At 35.6% G+C, this 18341-nt stretch overlaps 2 protein-coding genes and 3 non-coding genes across 19 annotated transcripts; 3 read left to right on the top strand and 2 right to left on the bottom strand.

Annotated features, from left to right (window-relative positions):
- Nucleotides 1–1073: 1073 nt before the first annotated feature.
- Nucleotides 1074–6267, bottom strand: LOC121797687 (uncharacterized membrane protein At1g16860-like). 13 transcript variants are annotated; one of them, XM_042196353.1, is made up of 9 exons: nt 6184–6267; nt 5227–5292; nt 4814–5055; nt 4219–4259; nt 3408–3481; nt 2125–3103; nt 1885–2040; nt 1592–1803; nt 1074–1511 (listed from the first exon to the last, which is right to left on the bottom strand). In XM_042196353.1, the coding sequence occupies exons 6-9, from the start codon at nt 3022–3024 to the stop codon at nt 1319–1321; spliced, it is 1461 nt and encodes a 486-aa protein (XP_042052287.1). In that variant the 5' UTR covers nt 3025–3103; nt 3408–3481; nt 4219–4259; nt 4814–5055; nt 5227–5292; nt 6184–6267; the 3' UTR covers nt 1074–1318. The 13 variants fall into 13 exon arrangements, with proteins under 13 accessions (XP_042052287.1, XP_042052288.1, XP_042052280.1 ...); XM_042196354.1 differs by having other exon boundaries at nt 3408–3478; XM_042196346.1 differs by having other exon boundaries at nt 3374–3481; nt 4924–5055.
- A 6039-nt stretch (nt 6268–12306) lies between these two features.
- On the top strand, nt 12307–12385 carry LOC121801660. Its single transcript, XR_006050605.1, has one exon. It is a non-coding gene; the product is annotated as a small nucleolar RNA snoR20a (small nucleolar RNA).
- Nucleotides 12386–12467: 82 nt separating this feature from the next.
- Nucleotides 12468–12552, top strand: LOC121801731. The gene has a single exon (XR_006050665.1). It is a non-coding gene; the product is annotated as a small nucleolar RNA R38 (small nucleolar RNA).
- A 326-nt stretch (nt 12553–12878) lies between these two features.
- On the top strand, nt 12879–12963 carry LOC121801730. Its single transcript, XR_006050664.1, has one exon. It is a non-coding gene; the product is annotated as a small nucleolar RNA R38 (small nucleolar RNA).
- A 615-nt stretch (nt 12964–13578) lies between these two features.
- On the bottom strand, nt 13579–17310 carry LOC121797686 (E3 ubiquitin-protein ligase MARCHF8-like). Of its 3 annotated transcripts, none has more exons than XM_042196340.1 (8): nt 16932–17310; nt 15858–16097; nt 15581–15666; nt 15319–15465; nt 14853–14955; nt 14137–14249; nt 13950–14043; nt 13579–13880 (listed from the first exon to the last, which is right to left on the bottom strand). In XM_042196340.1, exons 2-7 carry the CDS (start codon nt 16087–16089, stop codon nt 13951–13953), a joined length of 774 nt encoding a protein of 257 aa, XP_042052274.1. In that variant the 5' UTR covers nt 16090–16097; nt 16932–17310; the 3' UTR covers nt 13579–13880; nt 13950. The 3 variants fall into 3 exon arrangements, with proteins under 3 accessions (XP_042052274.1, XP_042052275.1, XP_042052277.1); XM_042196341.1 differs by having other exon boundaries at nt 15858–16091; XM_042196343.1 differs by lacking the exon at nt 16932–17310 and having other exon boundaries at nt 13579–13847; nt 15858–16925.
- Nucleotides 17311–18341: the final 1031 nt, after the last annotated feature.

The raw sequence follows: 18341 nt of genomic DNA, 5'->3' as shown, positions 1-18341 counted from the left end.
CAGTTTGCACCAAAAATGCCCCCCAAGGCATGAAAGGCCTTTATGAACTTTTATTTCTAGGTATTGGATTTGATATTTTCTATATCTCTCTATTAGTACTAAATATGATATTTTATTATAGTTTGAGTACCTAAAATGATATTATTCACTTCACTTTTTTCAATCACTTTATGTCGGATCATCTTTGTCTCTCTTTCTCTAACACTTTTAGAAAATAAAAAATTAAAATAAAAAATACTGTTATGAAATTCTTAAATATGAAATAAAAGTTAAAATATAAATTTAATTATCAAAATAACTTGTAGCTAAATTTAATTTTGATTCTGATTCGATTATTTTTAAAATACTAATTATTAAAAAAATTAGAATTAATTAAAAATTTAGTTTTAATTAAAAAAAATTAAAGTTTATGTACCATTTACGTGCAAAACGCATAGTTCATAGACCATTTGCGTAGTTCAGTCATTAAATAAACATGAAGTGTTACTTTCCAATCCCCATAATTCCACAAATTATTTACACATAGACGAGATAACACAATTCATAATAAAATAAGAAAACATAAAAACTATCTAATACAAAATCGGAGGCAGAATCTTGATAGCTTTAGTTTTCTCTTTATTGTCTTGCTCCAATCTCCAAGTCTTGAAAAAGGTGTTTGAATATTTGGTGATTTTCCTAGTTTTGTCGTTTTCATTTTTTTAGTATTTGCAATTATCTGTATTTAGGATTTGTAATTTTATTTATTATCTACGAAACACTTTCATGCCACATATTGTCTTGTTAGGTGGCAAGAGTCTTGGCCTGGATAGGAGCTTCTCATTGTAAATGCCCTTGTGGCATCTTGGCCTGGTTTGCCATAATTTTACCACTTGAACCTTGCCCTATTTCTTAGGCTTTGAGAAGCTGGTTTTCAAAAAAGCAAACATACAAATATTAAAGTATAAGTAAAAAATAATTTTTCTGTAATTTCTAAGACATCCTTGTAAATTAAATATCACTACAACTACCTCTACAAAAATCTAATTTTCACCAAGCAAAACCGACAAAATCTTGATAGCAAACAGTGAAAATAAAGGCAATAGCACAATCATATTTATATTTCTCCATTGTCACGGACTCACAGTCACTACCATTGATTACCTTGATGCACAAACTCCCTAAAAACTATACAAATTAAAAAAAAAAAAGAGAAGAAAAAGAGCAAGAAATATTGCAATGTTTTGCTATAAAATGTCTCTGTGACTGTATTGCAACACAAGAAACCTGTATAGGACTAAGATGGAAGATGAAGATGAAGATGAGGACGAGCTCTCCATCACACTGGTATGACATCCACCTTAGATGAGTCCTCGCACCTCAAGACGAGCCCATTGAAGCTTGAAGGGAAGATACAGTTACTCCACTGGCACCCTGTCGTGAAGGCTTCACCTGGAGGCACGATCATCAGCACGTTCTCGTTCCTCTGCACCACCCCCATCACACTCACCGTGCTTCCCTCCTTTATATACCTATTCAAAGTCAACACCATTTCATGTCGAAGCTACTTGTTTAGATGTGTTTGAGATTTTGGTGAGTTTGACAGTTTTACCCTTCTTTCAAACGCATTATGCGATCACTAACTGCGAGGTTTCTCTCTCCCAACCACTGGATCAGCTCCGTAGATGACTCTTTCTTCATAGGGTCGACTTCTATAGCTGTAGCTTCATCCACGTAGGGAGTGATTCGCGCCCCGTACCCGGTTTTCACCAATGCCCTCAGCCCGGACTGGAAGTCGGAGATGTAAAAGTCCACAGCGTGCTTCTGCATTCACACACAAGGAAGCGTTGCAGCTATCCATAATAAGCTAGTTAAGCCATGTGAGACAATTAGCCAGCAACGAACCTCTGATGATCTGAGGCCCCATGTGAAACGACGCTGAGTGGGATTTGCTGCCTTGGAATCCCATCCCCTATACTCGTATAAAGTTGTGGAGGTGTACACGCATCTTGGAACCTTCTGGAAAGATGATTTCAATGGAACATTCCCACATGTGACCACCTTCGATATCAGCATTAAGTTAGATACTGTAACCAAACCTAATCAACGAATGGAGTAGTTAACAAAAAGTATATAGCCACGTACCCCAGAGACCTTGACGTATTGCCCATTTTTAGCAGTTCTAAGTTCAGAATCTGGATATCTCTCAATGTATCTGATGACGGCTCTTCTCCCCCAACAGGAATTCCACACGAATAGGGCAACAACAATGCAGAACAAAATGATAACTACAATGAGGAGATCAGCATTGTGAACTGCACCAAAAATGAAACCCCCGGCAATGACCCCCATAACAAAGAGCAGAATAACTGCCCATAAGATAGGTCGAGGGATATTCCTTTTGACCAAGTACATGCCATCTTGGCTGAGGGTTGTAACAGCCTGGTTGTTGCTCACTGACGAGCCATGTGCTTTCACTGATCCAGTGGAGTCGAGAGGTCCAGAGACCTTCCGCGGGGCTCCAGATGAATTTAGTGGGCCAGACGTGATGGGTCCAGATGTAATGAGACCCGTCTTAGGAAGATTGGGGGGTAGAGGACCAGAGTGTTGCCGGTTTACTGGTGTGACTCCCCCGGATTGAGGGCCAGACAACTTTTTTATAGGCTCTCCGTGTTTGTTCAGAGGCCCAGAATTTGATTTTTTAATTGACGATGAACCTGCCACTCCAAATGATGACACTGGGCCTGAGGTAGAATAGCTGGACCTGGCTGCAGGATTAGGGTGTATTGGTCCAGAATGTGAGGAAGATGCTGCAAACGATCCAGACCTCATGGAAGAATTGGTTATAGGTCCGGATTTTCTAGATTTGGAGCCGTCTACTGGAATGTCGAACATCTTGCCAAGTTCACCTGACTTCTTGATATCCCCACCAGTGTATGGCATGGCCACGGAGCTCATGGTTGGCATTTTTTCTTTCGGCTGCTCTGGACGGCCTGATACATAGAGGCCGTTTCTAAGCTGATGGGAAGGGAATCTAGAGCCCATCGGATTTCCTTATGGGTGAAAGTTACAGCAGATGGAGTAGATGATGTGCGGTGATCCCAGCGATAGATAATTCAGACCTCTGAACAAAATGAATGAAATCCATTAGAGCGAGGTACAGTAAGAAATAGAAACAAATCTTTCATATAATGCATTTCAAGTAACAACAAACCAACGTGTGAATAGAAACACATGGAAGATTAATTATTTTTCATTACAACGCCAAACGAACTACTCCTATTTACTTTCACATAAATAGCAAGAGTACGTAAAGAAAGACCGTTGTGAAAAAACAAATAATAATAGACAGTTTATAACAAGCATTAATGAAATGCCATTAATGAAAGTAAACCACGTGTAGGTTAGCCGCAAAAAACATCCTTCACCCTTTCAACTTTTGTGAGACGCCCCAGCCAATCAGGCATAGACACGTGTAAGGAATTTGAACGTGAAGAAGCTGCTGCATGCAGACAATGTGATTTCTGTAAATACATGTTTCTCATTTTATATTTTATGAAATGCTAGTAAACCAAGTCGAGTTATACACTTCACTCCCTAGCAAGATAAGCTATTTAGGTGACCAAGAAATGCAAGGAAATGAAATACAAACGACAAACATAATAATTTGATAAAACAGAACGCTCGATGCAGCTAACATAGAAACTTTTTATATATGCTCAACACATAGTGTAGCACATACACGCAGCGCCCAGTTAGATGATCAATAGTTTCTCTATGAACATACTGGACACGCAGCACTTCCAGTTTGCACGTGTTTTCAAGAGAGAGCTCCACATATACACAGGCAAAGAGATCATGGAAACTATTATACTATGCTAAGAATGAGCATTTGACATTCCTTACAGCAAAATTTGAGAAGCTATCTGAATACAAGACCCCTTAGGTAGCTTACGAAATAACTTGGCCATATCTTAAGACAATTTAGCCATGATTTTCCTAAATAAAAATAACGGATATTAGCAATATGACCAACAAATTTTCATCAGCTGCACATGTGATATTTTTAAGCGCACAGAAAAAAAAACATTAGTTTTCGTATACCTCCATTCAGTTGTGATGACTATATAAGAAAGGACAAAAACCTCAACTCAACTTGGCAGAAAACAAGCAACAAAAGGCAGAGTTTTCAATTGTAATTTTGATAAAGATAAATCCAAACATGAGTAATTCATATACCTTACAAACCCCAAATCCTTGCCGGAAACCTAGTTACTTCTCTGCAAAAAAAAATTGATTATACATATTTTCTTTTACTGATCAGTGAAAGAAATGCAAGTGAAATGACTCCAACTCACAGAAAAATAAAGATTTCGTTTTTTTCCTCTTTTTGGTGCAATAAAGAACTGACTGATTTTCTGGGATAAGCAACCCAATTCTATGCTGTTACTCAACCCACAACAGTATACGTTCACAGCTATTTGGGCAAATAAACAACAGGTGGATTGCCATTTTTTTAATTGAAAAAAAGATTAATAGTAGTATAAGAGAATGGTGATCATTTAAGTGTGGTCAAGAAGTTTGATTTAAATGGAATGAGTTAGAGTTTGAGTTTGAAATTGGCGTATGAAATTCTTTCTGGTAAAAAAAAGATGAAAGAATCTATTGATACAAAATTCTTATTTCCAAATTATTCAACGAAATACTTGCAAAATAGTTATGAAAATGCAAACCCTGTCAAAATCAATTCTTTGACAAACACAGCATTAAAAACAAAAACATTAAAAAACACCAAAAAAAACTCATCTTTTTTCAGAAATGAAAATTTCAGTACCTGAAGTCTATAGAAAAAAGGAGATTGGGGAAGAGAACAGAAGCAGTGGTTTATGATAGATAAAAAAACACACACTAAAGATGAAATTTTGGAAAGAGGGTCGTTGTTACTTGGGATTGTGGTGCGATCCCATCACCAACCCATGAAAATTATGCAACTTTCTCTCTCTAAACTGGTTAGAAATTGAGTCTTGAGACTTGGGAGAGCCGCAACGACTGGTGGGTTGTCTGTGTGTGGAGTCCCTGTAACATCCCAAACACAGATTACAGAGAGAAAATATACTCCTAAACAGTGAAAGAATAAAAGGTTTTTACGCTCTCTTATGATGGCATTGGTTATAGTGACAGCAACCATAAATTACACTAGTGGCAATTAATTTTTAGAGAGAGGAGAAAGCGAGAGAGAAAACTCACCTTCCACTGTCTCTCAGCAAACTCTGCTCTTGTCTCTCTTCAGTCCTTCACTGTGATTCTTGTTTTCTATAGCATATTTATTTGGTGATTATTTACAAAAAAGTCCCCAAGAATATCCTTAATTCTATAGTTGGTACATAAACTACTACTACTACTATACTGTGAAGTGGGAATAAATCATACACCGGATTAATTACTTAAAATATTACTTACTCCATTATTTCAATCTCATTAATACACGTCTCAAAATTAGAAGGAATGCATTGTAAAAGACTCGATAAATCTAAAGACGACTAAGAGATGAAATTGAAATACAATTACATAAAGACTGAATATCATTCTCAAAACTAGATCTATAATTTAAACACGCATATTGGAATTTGCAGGTTTGCCTCTTATCTTATTTTGCAAGTCATCATTTAGAAAAAGAAATGTTCCAAATTTCTAGTAATTTAATTAACTTCAATAGCATTTAGCAAGATTGCAGGGGAAAAAATAAAACAAAAAACTCAGTGGCATGACATTAACATTTCTAAATGGCCAACAAAATGAAAATATTGTGATCTAGAAAATGCACACATACTGTATTTTACATAATGTTCCACTAATTAACAATAAAGATAATGTATAGTACATAAACATGGAAATTTCAGATATACACAATGCCGTTGGCATCTGCTATTTTTTCATGCAAATTGCAATTTTTAAAGGCAATATGTAAACAATAATGTAAATGGTAAATAGTGAATTCAGTAGTATTACTATCTGTTTTAGCCTCAACTGTGAATATGAAATTCACTTCTATAGTTTCATGCATTTGATATGTAATTTAGATCGTCGACTAATTTCATGACAATTACTCATATCTCCAATAAATTACTTCAATCCTTTAATAGCAGTACAAGAGATTATACGAAATATTTCACAGATATTTTACTTGTAAGAAATTATGCTCACCTTGTATATAGACAACCTATGAACACATGGTGTTGTAGATAGAAATGTGTGTAAGGTAATACTCAAATGCAACAATATGCTAAATTTGTTACTCTAAAAGTCATAGCACTATATATTTATGCTTGACTTTGACATTATCTGTTGGTGAGTCTAATAAAATGCAAAGTAGAAGACAATTTTATGGCAATGATTCTATTTAATTTCTTCGCTTTAAAGGTTTTGAAGTACCCACTCATACCACCTACCTTGTATATATATAATTTTACTTTAATTCCTTTACATTTAAGCCTACGAGTCTTAATTTTCACTTTTTCCTCTTGCAACTAATTCTGCGTCCAATAATTTAGAGTTCACCCACAGTAGTGATTGTGCTCGATAAAATAAAAACAAAATAAAAATGAGTATTGCAGTGGCATTTACCTCATATATTTTGAATTGCAGTATAATTGACATGAGTGGAATCAATACCGTTGACTACATATGCGATGACTTAGAATTTAACAATTTATGTCATCAAAATATAGTTACTGATGTTTTCCTTTTTTTTAAGTAGGGAAATTGTGACTTTTGTATTTATGTCATCATAATATTGTTACTTTTGTTCCCTTTTTCTTCAAATAGGGATAACAATGGAGATGGTGAAGTAAAAAGCACCATAAAATATTGAATTTATTTTCTAGAACCATGTGACCTTTAATGAAATGAAATGAAATGAACAGTATGTCGAACGATTAGGGGAAAATCGGGTTTCTGGGGCAGTTTGCTTTTAACATTACGTAAATGTACCCATTTTGTTATCTATTCCACATATGGGAAAAACGCCAATGAAATTGGCGTGTCTTTAAGTAAAAACGCCAATAAAAATGGCGTGTTTACTCGTAAAGACGCCAACGTAGGTGGCGTTTTATACCTGTGGCGTATTTTGGGCGTATTCTCTCCAATTGAAATTACGTTAAAAAACGCTAACTTGGTTGGCGTGTATTACTAAAAAAACGCCTTTATAGTTGGCGTGTATGGTGGTAGAAACGCCGAACAAATTGGCGTGTTTAAGCAAAGACGAAAACGCTTAAACACGAAAACACGAGTAGCGTGGTTACTAATTCGCAAAAAACGCCAACGTGAGCGGCGTGTTTACTTTTTTTTACGAAACACGCCAACCAGAGTGGCGTGTTTACTTATTTTACGAAAAACGCCAACCGGAGTGGCCTGTTTTCACAGGCTGATATACCAACCGTGCCTCCCCCAAATCGCGAAAATCTCACAATACACACACTTCGCGATTTCTCAAGCTGCGCGCCTCCTCTCCCCGAAATCGTCCTCCTCTCCGTGATTTCGGCCTACATTCATCAATCGGTGCTATTCTTTCCCAAATTCATCTATTTTCTTCGGTTAGTATGCTTACCTTTTACATTATTAGAGTAAGTGGTGGATAGTTAGCTAGGGTTTGTAATGGGTTGTGAATTGAGTAGAAATATTATGCATTTTGTAATGGTTGAATGACATTATTATTGATTATTATGTTGGATTGTTTGGGTTTAAGTGAATTTGTGTATAAATTTGATTATAAACCTAATGATTATAAATTTGATTACAAACTGCATGCCATCTCTTTCCTTTACTTTCAGCAACTGTATATTGTCGGATTTTTTCCAAATGCCAATGAGTCACAGCTGCCTTCAATTCCAACTTCGTTCTAAATTTAGTATGCAAACCGACATTGCTAGGATCTTTTTCACTCCAATAATGCACACTGGGATCATCACGCTCAAAGTTTTTGGGATCAAAACTATCATATGGACCTGGTAAGGTGCGAAAGTAGTTGATTCCACGCTGTGGGAACTGTGGAACTACTCTTCCTCCAACTGCCCTTCCACCAACTGATGTTTCTCCAACTGTTGTTTCTCCAAGTGGAATGGATGGTCTTTAAGCAACAAATTGTTCATCATCTGACGGATCACCATCTGAGTCTGTACTAACCGTGTCGGAATCTTCAGAATGATAAGGTGATTGTGGATCAAGAAAGTCGGCTTTATCAGGACCTATTATGTCCTCAACCACATCACAATTGTCACGTTCCCCTAAATGCACGCCTCCAGCTTCAAAATCTTGTGTTGCAGCTAAATATGGTTCTTGGGCTCTCGTAGACGTACCAACATCATAACTTATGACATGATGACTATGATGTTGAGTAATTGCCGAATACTCAACATATAATTCAATTACACCTCCAATAACCATACTCTCACTAAACATTAGTTGCGTGCATACTTCGTCTAGTTGAACACCTATAAACGTGACTCCGGATCCAAAGCATATAGTACGTTTCCATATTATTTGAATATTGTTTTCATATATGCTTATCCCCATCCTTTCACAAATTTTTTCCACAAGCTCATCGTACGAAATTGTTTCATCCAACATAATGAATCCTTTAGCAAAAGGAGGATCATACAAAATAACTGCTCCGGGAATTATCTTTCCACCCCAATATAAATTGACACACCACGTCATACTATCTGCAATAATGTAAAACACAAATAAATATGTACTATTATTTTTACATTCATCATTATGTAGAGTCAGCCAAAAAATTGACAAAATATTTCTATTAAATACACTACAATATATATTGTCATAACAATCCATTAAATATTGGTAACAAAATTATATATACTACAACATATAATAGCATAACAATTGGTCAAAATATTTCTATTAAAATATATACTATCATAATAATCCATCAAAATATTAGTGTGCCCATAACAATTGGTCAAACTATTATATTAATTACACTACAATATATATTATCACAACAATCCATCAAATATTGGAAGACTAATTTTTAGAAGAATGAGTCTAAAATTTTATATACTAACCGATTAGAAGGACTAATGTTTGGAAGAATAAGCCAAAATCGAAATCTCCACGCTCAAATCCACCACCGGGTCGACCCGAGAGAAAGGTTTTTCCGCCTTGGGAAGGGTTTTCGCGTTTAGGGGAGGTAAAGTGTTTAGGGTTTGCGATGTTGGGGGAGATCTGATTGGTATATGGTTCAACAGAAACACGCCTACCGAAATGGCGTTTTTATGTTAACACGCCAACTGCATTGGCGTGTTTATAATTAAACACGCCAACTATATTGGCGTTTTTTGTGTAACACGCCATTTAAGTTGGCGTTTTTTACGTAGTTGTATTTGGCGAAAAATACATCTAAAATACGACGACATTATAAGACGCCAATGTTGTTGGCGTATTTACTTATAGAAACGCCAATGTGGTAGGCATTTTTCCCATTTATGGAATAGATAACAAAATGGGTACATTTAAGTAATGTTAAAGGCAAACCGCCCCAGAAACCCGATTTTCCCAACGATTAGCTCACCATACATTGTAATTTCCTTCAACTATACAAACATGTCAAAATTGAGGTGGGGTGAAATGTGATTCAACATCTTGTTTGATCCAATTACAACGAAAGAGATACGGACAGCTGCAAGTATATTCTAAGACACAAAATCATTTTAAACCATTACTATGGACGGGTTCAATGCAAGTAGCAAAAAGAAACAAAGCTTATTAGAAACAAAGCTCATGCCAAAAGAGTAAGCTCAATCCCAAATTCAACAACATGATTCTCAGAACAAGAATTATTTGCACCAGTTAGTTGTGCTCACAAAGGTTCAAGTATAACTATGAAAATACAACCAAGAAACTTCCCACGGGAAATAAAGCAGCACCCACACATTTGGTTGATCTGCATCCACAGAGAGAAGACAGAAAAAACGAGTTAAAAACTAATGTGCAATCACAAAGAGAAAATTGGAGGTACCCATGTCCAAACAACAGCAACGCAACTTAGATCAACTACTAGACTACATGACTGAGTCAACTGGTACTTCATTTCTAGCTACATTGGCATGTAAAAATATTCAATGACAGTGTAGGATGCTAGTGAAATCATATTCAAAGGCAATGAAATGGAAGTACGAGTGTCATGGACAGCATGATCCCATTTCTACTATGATTATTATTTGATGATATCAAACCATGAAAAATTGTTAATGTAAAATGTATAAATCAGCTACAATTTTCAGGAGATCTTTTTAATCATTGCTTTATCACCAAAGCTGTTATTTCAATTATGCCCGAGTATAATACACAGAGAATCACATGACCAGTAAAAGACTTCCTTGTGCTGTTCTACTTCAACAAAGGGAACAAAACCAATATACCACCAAAGGGAATGAAGGCATGCAAGTTTAATCAAGAACATAGGCATCCACAAATGCATTATGAAAGTTGATTAAAGAATGCATGGTATAAATGTGTTTCTTACTTCCAGTCAAACTGAGCCATTAAAAGAAATTAAGTGTTTTTCTGTGTAAATCAGCTCCAAATTTCAGCAACATATGCATAACTGATTTTATCATCTAATCTAGTAATCATTTCAATTCTATCTTTGAGGTACGGCACATACACAATCACATATATGACCTGCTGCGTGATCAATCAGTAGCTCAATTACATAGCAATGCAGCCAAAAGAGTCAATTGAGAATATGTGTAACTCAACACAGCTATCAATTCGTAACAGCCAGGCTGATAAATAAGAATTAATCAAAATCAAATCGCAAGAACAGTATATCACCACGAGAGGATAAAATCACAAATGAATCCATCAACGAAGAGCCAATTTCAATAAAATCAGAACGAATAATACGATAAAAGCGAATCAAATAAAGATGGAGCTAGGATTAGGGCGAATACCGGGATCAGTGGTGGCCGGCCTTTTGGTGCTCGAGGTGGCGGCGCTCCTCGGGGAGGGCGATGAGGTAGGATAAAGCCATTCCGCCGAAGCAGACGTGATACAGAGGCTGAACGGAATTGGTCTCGATGTATTTCTCGATATAATTGTCCACGGCACGATTGAAGGATTGCTTCATGTATTTCACGGAGAAATAAGGCTTGAGGTACGAGGGCACTTCTTTCACCTTCAACCCCTTCATCTCGTTGTAGAATGCCCTCAAAGCCATCTTCGTCGCCTTCTTGCGCTGCGCGATGTAGAGAGAGGGATATTTGGGGATGGATCTGAATGCTGGAATTGTTGCAGTTGTGTGTGTATGTATCTTATACAAATCGGCCTATTTTCGGCCCAATAATAGTTTATTGGGTTGTGAAACACTATGTTTGCGAGTGGGGTTGAATGACAAAATTTGTTTACTTATTAAGAAGCTTAATAAATATTTTCACATTACAAAGAATATGTTTGTTCAATACAATGCATAAACTAAATTTATATTATATGCACTTTTACAATAATGCCCCGAGCAAATTAAGAAACATCTCTTAATCATCCAACATTTACTTAATGATCAAAGTTGAGTCTATATATTCCCTTCGTCCCATGCTATATGAGATGGTTTTTTTCTCACGAAACTTTAAAAAATGATGTTTAAGTGATTTGAGAGATGATAAAATAGGAGTATAAGAGAGACTAAAGTAAATAATTGTATCTAGAATTAAGTAAGATAGATTAACTTGGGACAAAGCAAGAGTAGTAGCGAAATTACCATGGAAAAAAATGGCTAACCCTTTTATTATGGCAGAATAAAATAGGTTACAGCCCACAAAAATTGATCCAAGAAAAAAGATAAATCCAGCCCAAAACAAAAAGAAGCCATAAAGTCATTTATCCAGCTCAGCCCTAGTGGAAAACCTCAAAATTGCAAACTAGCCCTCTGACTCTGTTAATATCATAGACCAATTCCCGCTGATTCCTCCTCTATATAAACCGAACTACTCAATCTATCACCATGGCAGCTCTGAAACCCTAATCCGATAAATACCCCTTCTCCACATTCTATGTTTATAGCTGTAAATGTTTGCGTTGACTTTGGTTTTTTTTGAATTTTGTTTGTTTGAATGAGCTGAAAATGGCAAATGATGAACTCTCAGAGTGGAATACACGATTGTATCGGGTATGATGACACTCCTTCTGAATAGGAAGATCTGATGCCTCTGTAACTCCTCTCTTATATGGTGTGTGTTTTTGGCAGCGTTTTCGTATTGTTTTTTCGTCGCCAGTTTTCATAAATCGTTTCTCATTGAACTGATGAAAAGAGCCTGTGATGTTAACATGTATCTAACCTGAAATTCAATATTAATGATGTTGATTTCATTTGACTAGGACGAACTGAGGCTTCAATGATTTGTATCATCTTGCTTACTTCCTTTGTTCCTTCCGTTGATCTCAAATTAAAACTGACTTCTTTTGCGTGGGGATTCAATGAATGATGAGAACAATATTTTTTCAGTTATCCCTGTCTGATTAAATTCTCATGATGATATCTTTGAATCTGACATGGAATACTCCACAAAATCGTTTTGATATATGAATATATCTTGATTACTCTCAATATTTAAGATATTGATTTCAATGATTCTTCATTTATTGATTTCATTTTGGAAAATGAAACTCACTTCTTTTGCGTGTAGATATTTCTTAATGATGTAAACAATGTTTCTACAGTTATTGTTCCTGACAATCATTTGACGCATTGTAATTGAATCCCATTCTCTTATAACTAGTGATATTCTTTCTTTCAGTTTTCTAAACCTAGAGCTTCTTTTGGACAAATGCGTGATGATCTAATTGTCAAAAACTAGAGCTTCTTTGTTACTTGTTCGTTGGGGTTCACTGCATGATGAGAACAATATATTTACAGTTATCCCTGTCTGATTAAATTCCCATGCTTATTTCTTGTAATCTGACAGTGAATTACCCTATGACAAAGTCATTTGACATCTTGGCTTTGTATTTGTCTATGTATGTTTAATTCTGACTTGGAATTCTCCACAACCTCATTTGTCATCCAAATATTTTAAAGGAAATGTCCAGTTTGACAAATGTAGTGTTGTTGAAGACATTTTAATAGATATCTTTCTGATGTTATGTTGAAAAGCTTATTATCTGACTCTTATCTAATTTTAAAATCTGCTCATTGTTTTGGTAGAGTGTTGAAAAGAAATGACATGAAGGGGAAGAATTCTGGTGAAATCATTGCTAGCCTTGTTTAATGTAACTGTACCATTTTCGCTTTGTCAAATGTTCCCTGATTTTGGAAATTATATATTCTCTTCGAAATTGTTCTGTTATGGCAGTTTCATTGTCTATTTCACTTTACAAGCGTATTTCTTCGGATTTTGATACGGAATTTTCGGTTTAAATTTCTGCGTACAATCAATTTTACCATACAACGATAAACGTACAAGTTCAACTTTGTTACTTTGTTCTTAACTATCTTAATCGTAATATACTTCTTAAATTGAAGTTTCCAATCAGCACAACTCTCTCTAAATTTCAATCGTAACATTTTTGTATGGAAATTATATATTTGTGGAGAATTTTCCATCGTATATTGATATATAGTAACTTAACAAGGCACAACAATTAACTCGTAGCTTCAACTCACGTCTGTAGCACTAACTTTTTCATTATTGATTATGACGAAGCATATGACCCTCAAATTTTCCTACATATATATACATATCTTGATTTTTGCTAATTTACACCCTTGATTCACTAAATGTTCCTTCTTAATTCTTCTAAACTTTCCCGATACATATTTTTGCCCCTCTTGGGATTATTTTCTGGCTCCGTACCTATGTGGAAGGAATACCTGCATTATTTTTCTCCTAGACATATAAAGATACATGAACGTTAGTGCTAGGAGAGTTGCATAACCCAGGTAAATTGGAACGTACCTCAGTAGAGGCCAAGCATTCTTAGCTCCGTGATATGACTAGGATCAAGTTCTGACACATGCTTGTTGGTTTCCCTGTCTTCCACCACATACTCCTGAAATGGGAAAAACAAAGCAAACTGATTCACTAATGGAGATTTCAAAACCTCAGTTTAATAAGATGACAAGAAAAGGCAAAAGATCATAACCTTTGTCAACTCTTGCTTGGCAAGAACGTGGTAGTGTCGCTCATTGATCCTCTGACCACATATTATTGCAATGAAGAAGCCATAGAGCAAACCCACCAGCACAATAGCAAGAACTGCAAAGCCGTCAATTTGGATAAATTATAACATAAACAAAATCCACATTCTGGTCTCATCTTATCAATAAGTAGTAAATGAATCAAAGGCAATATGTAGCATGATGATTGGTGGCGAAAACTAGCAGAGAACTTATTTCCTTCTTCAGATTATATTTGCATCTTGCATCCATCCAGTTTTTGGTATCTGCCTTACAGCATCATTAACCACATAATGGCAATGACATACGACTAGGTAGGTACTTTTGATCAAAAGCTATTCTAGAAAAGCTACTTTCAAATCTTTCCACAGTCAAGAAGCTATCACTCAACTGTACTCAATATCTGGTTATTCTTTTGTGCCACTAAATAGTCCTAACCTAACACTGAAAGTGAGCTTGAATAGAAACAAGCGGACAAAAAAAAACTAATACTGAAAGTGCTTTCGACATGAAATGCAAAAGTATATAAGCATGATACATCATCTAAAATTAGTTTTCGTAATAAGAATTCACTCTAACGCGAGTCGATAAATTCTGAACATAAAATTGTGAATATTCTCAGTAGGTATACAACAATCCTTTAAAAATTGCACATAATAGTGTAGAAAAAGGAAGCAGTTACCGGCCATAGTATAAAATCCATACGGATGTTCTTCATAACCAAACATCTCCCGTAGTTCTTCTCCATAAAATTTGTACAACAGCACACCTAGAAATGCAACAACCTACGGAAAGTTTTAGTATAGAATTATTAGTAGGGGATACAAATTGAATAGCAAACGTACAAAGAGTAATAACTTAACGGTTCTAATCTATAAAACTGAAATTATATACAGATCTGGAAAATGGTTGCCAATCATACACCATCATTCCTAGTTCACAGATCATATCCTTTGATAACAAGATGACTTATACATTAAGGCATGATCTTCTAAAGAGACCAGAATAATACAACTTGAAACAGCAAAAGAGGATGCAGGTTGCAGGTGATTTAAATTTGACCTTAATAAATAATCACATCACACCATTTAGTTAAACTCTGAACAATGTCATAGTAAAAGTTTTGCAGGAAAGAAGAATGTTGTTACCAGCTGAACAATAACGAAAATGGCCGCATGATCCCTTGCAACGAGAAATTGAAATTTCAATCTCAACCACCAACGATCAGGAGGGACATTTGCCCGCAATATGAACTTTGCTCTGCATTCTGTACAGTGAGCAAAAGCAAAGCCCTCCTGAATTGTGAAAGGCACAAACATACTTTAATTTTTTTTCTGAAGAAGAACAAAGGGGAAAAAATTTTTAGCAATCGACATAATATCAACTGAGTATCAACAAATAGATGTATACCTTTGTTGACCTCCAATTATCAAGACAAGATCTGTGGACATACTTTTGGGTGCCTTTGCAATGGCAGGGTGCTATTAAATCTTCACCTGCATATATTGATGAAAAGGATCAATAAAATAAGAAAAAGAAACACAACATTATGACAATAACAACTCGAATAAAGTAAAGGAGTATTCGGAGGATCATTCGGGTCACAAAATGCAAACTAGTCCTCCCAAGAAAAGGAATCTAGGTTATCAATATCTATATACTATGAGTGCAGATAACCAATAAAGACCTTCAGCGTCGAGACAAATGCGGCATTGTGGTTGTTCTGTGCAAACTAGAGAAATACTCTCATCAATTTCGGGAACAGATGGATGCTCAGCAGCTACAGAAGATTCCACACCCACAGTTATTTCAATTGAGGATGAAGATTCTTCTGATCTTTCTGCTATACTTGGCTGGGATAAAATGGGCTCTGTTTCTGATGAATCCTCAGCCCGAATATCATGCTTTACTAATTGCATGGCTGGTCCTTTGGCAGAAATTTAAATAAAAAAATCATGACAAATACAGATATTGTTGTTGATGTATTAATGCAATGCTTTCTCATTCCTGCATGGTGTGATAGCACAGAGGTAAAAACAGCCAAAAGAGTCCTAAAGTTTACAGTACATCAGTTAATATAAGCTGGAGATTGACAGCTGAAATCATATTCAACACTTATGTACTATCATATTTCGCTGCACCATGGCACTTGATACTAAACCGCAATCTTCAGTCTTATTCAAAGATAACATATTATTTGCATAGTAACATGATATAGCAACAAGTTAAACTCATATATTTACACATCCGTGGGATTCTCATCATCCTCATACAATCGAAGGGCACACACGGCTTAAATGGGGGAGTGAGATGAAGAAAATTCCATAGCTATATCCAATGGGCCAAAGCTAGCTTCCCCGCAAGCCACATCACATTTAAAACACTACGATTCCAATCGCTAGAAGCAACCAAAAGGGCAGTCAACGACCTATTCAAATTTATTTCCCCTTTGTTTTCAGGATACGATCAGGTGAGGTCATTACATTCAAGGCATTGACTTTACACAACACTTCGTAACACTACAAAACAGGAACATAGATAATGATCCCCTAATTTTGATATTCTAAACCAGTTATACAACAACAAAAATCACGAAAAGACTATCAGCACACAGAGATGTAGCACGTAATCTGGCAGTCAATGGCAAGCGAGTGTGGCATAAAATTCATTGCCAATATTCATAAATTGGATGCAATCAAGATGAATAATGGATCAGAAATTGTAATGCCACAATATCGAACAAAACGATTGGTTTAGTGACCTGATTGATGAGCAGTGGATGCAATTTCAGACGAGCATCGCTCCGCAGCAAAATCAGTCAAGTGATTTCAATATAAGGATGGAGAAACAATAACAGTAATTAGGGTTTTGGAATGTAGAGAAGAAGACGTAGCTGAATAAACGATAGCGTTGAGAGGGGTGTGTGTGTGATTGCGAAAGAAAATTCGACCGTCACCTTACCAGACAGGACGGCGGGGGAAATTACGATATTGCCGACGTTGACATCATTATTAATTTTGGATTGTTTAATCATTCTTACTAGGAGCAGTACTTTATTTTATTACTCCTAGTTTTTACTTATTTACTACTCCTTCCGCCCCCAAACAAAATAGGAACTTTTGATTTGACATGAGTTTTAATGCAAAATTTGAAAAGTAGGAGAGATATAGAGAGAAAAAGTAATTAAAGTATCGTTAGTGGAGAATGGATCCCACCTCATTAAAGTGAAAAGAGTTTTCAAAATTGGAAAGTGCATATTCTTATGGGACGGACTAAAAAGGAAAGAGTATATATTCTTATGAGACTGAGGGAGTATTTCTTATAATTGTAAACTTCATTCTTTTACTTTTATATTACTTCATTCTTTTATACTACTAATATAAAGATAAAAGAATGCAAATTTACAAAATTTATATTTGCAATAACTATCATTAAAATCACGACTGTTCATTACCTTTTGATGTACTAGTATCTCATCACGTCTTAATTTTAACAGCATCTTACTTAAAATGACATATTTCCTTAAATGAACACATCACTTTTACTTTATTATCTTTTCATTCAATTCACAAAATAACACTGAATAAGGAGTAGTATATCATGAATAAAAGGAAATGTTTCGTTTATTCAGGTTGGAGAGAGCATTCATGTTCACAAGGTAACACATACTTCCTCTGTCTTAACTAAGTTGAGTCGTATTCATTTTTTGGATGTCTCAACCAGTGGCAACCAACCAGATGTAAAAACAAAAACTATACCTCCAAAAAGTATGAATAATCTAGTGGTAAAGGAGAAAAAGACGTGTGCCATAGAAGGTGGATTTTTTTTTTTTTTAAATTAAATTCATATATTTATATCATATATATGAAGGAGGAAATTACAAATCATCTCCTATAACAAGGAGGAAAGAACAAGGGGCTTGGATATTGAAGCGAGTAAGTTGACACAATGCTCGTCGAAGATGCATGAGGGACTAGTGCGAGAGAGTGATTGGAGAGAGAATAGACTAAGGTTGAGACAGGAGAAGATTTGAGGAGGAGGTGGTGGTGATTGGGCATAGCGAGGGAGAAAGTGGCAAGAGGTTTTGGAAGATGGCATTGCCGATTTGTTAGATCATCAATAATGCAGTCCTAATATATATACCTCATAATTAAACCACTTTAAACTATCA

The sequence above is a fragment of the Salvia splendens genome, chromosome 4 (genome assembly GCF_004379255.2).
Source record: "Salvia splendens isolate huo1 chromosome 4, SspV2, whole genome shotgun sequence".
NCBI lineage: Eukaryota > Viridiplantae > Streptophyta > Magnoliopsida > Lamiales > Lamiaceae > Salvia > Salvia splendens.
Note: the sequence above shows the minus strand (reverse complement) of the source record. Positions and strands in the feature narration are given on the sequence as shown.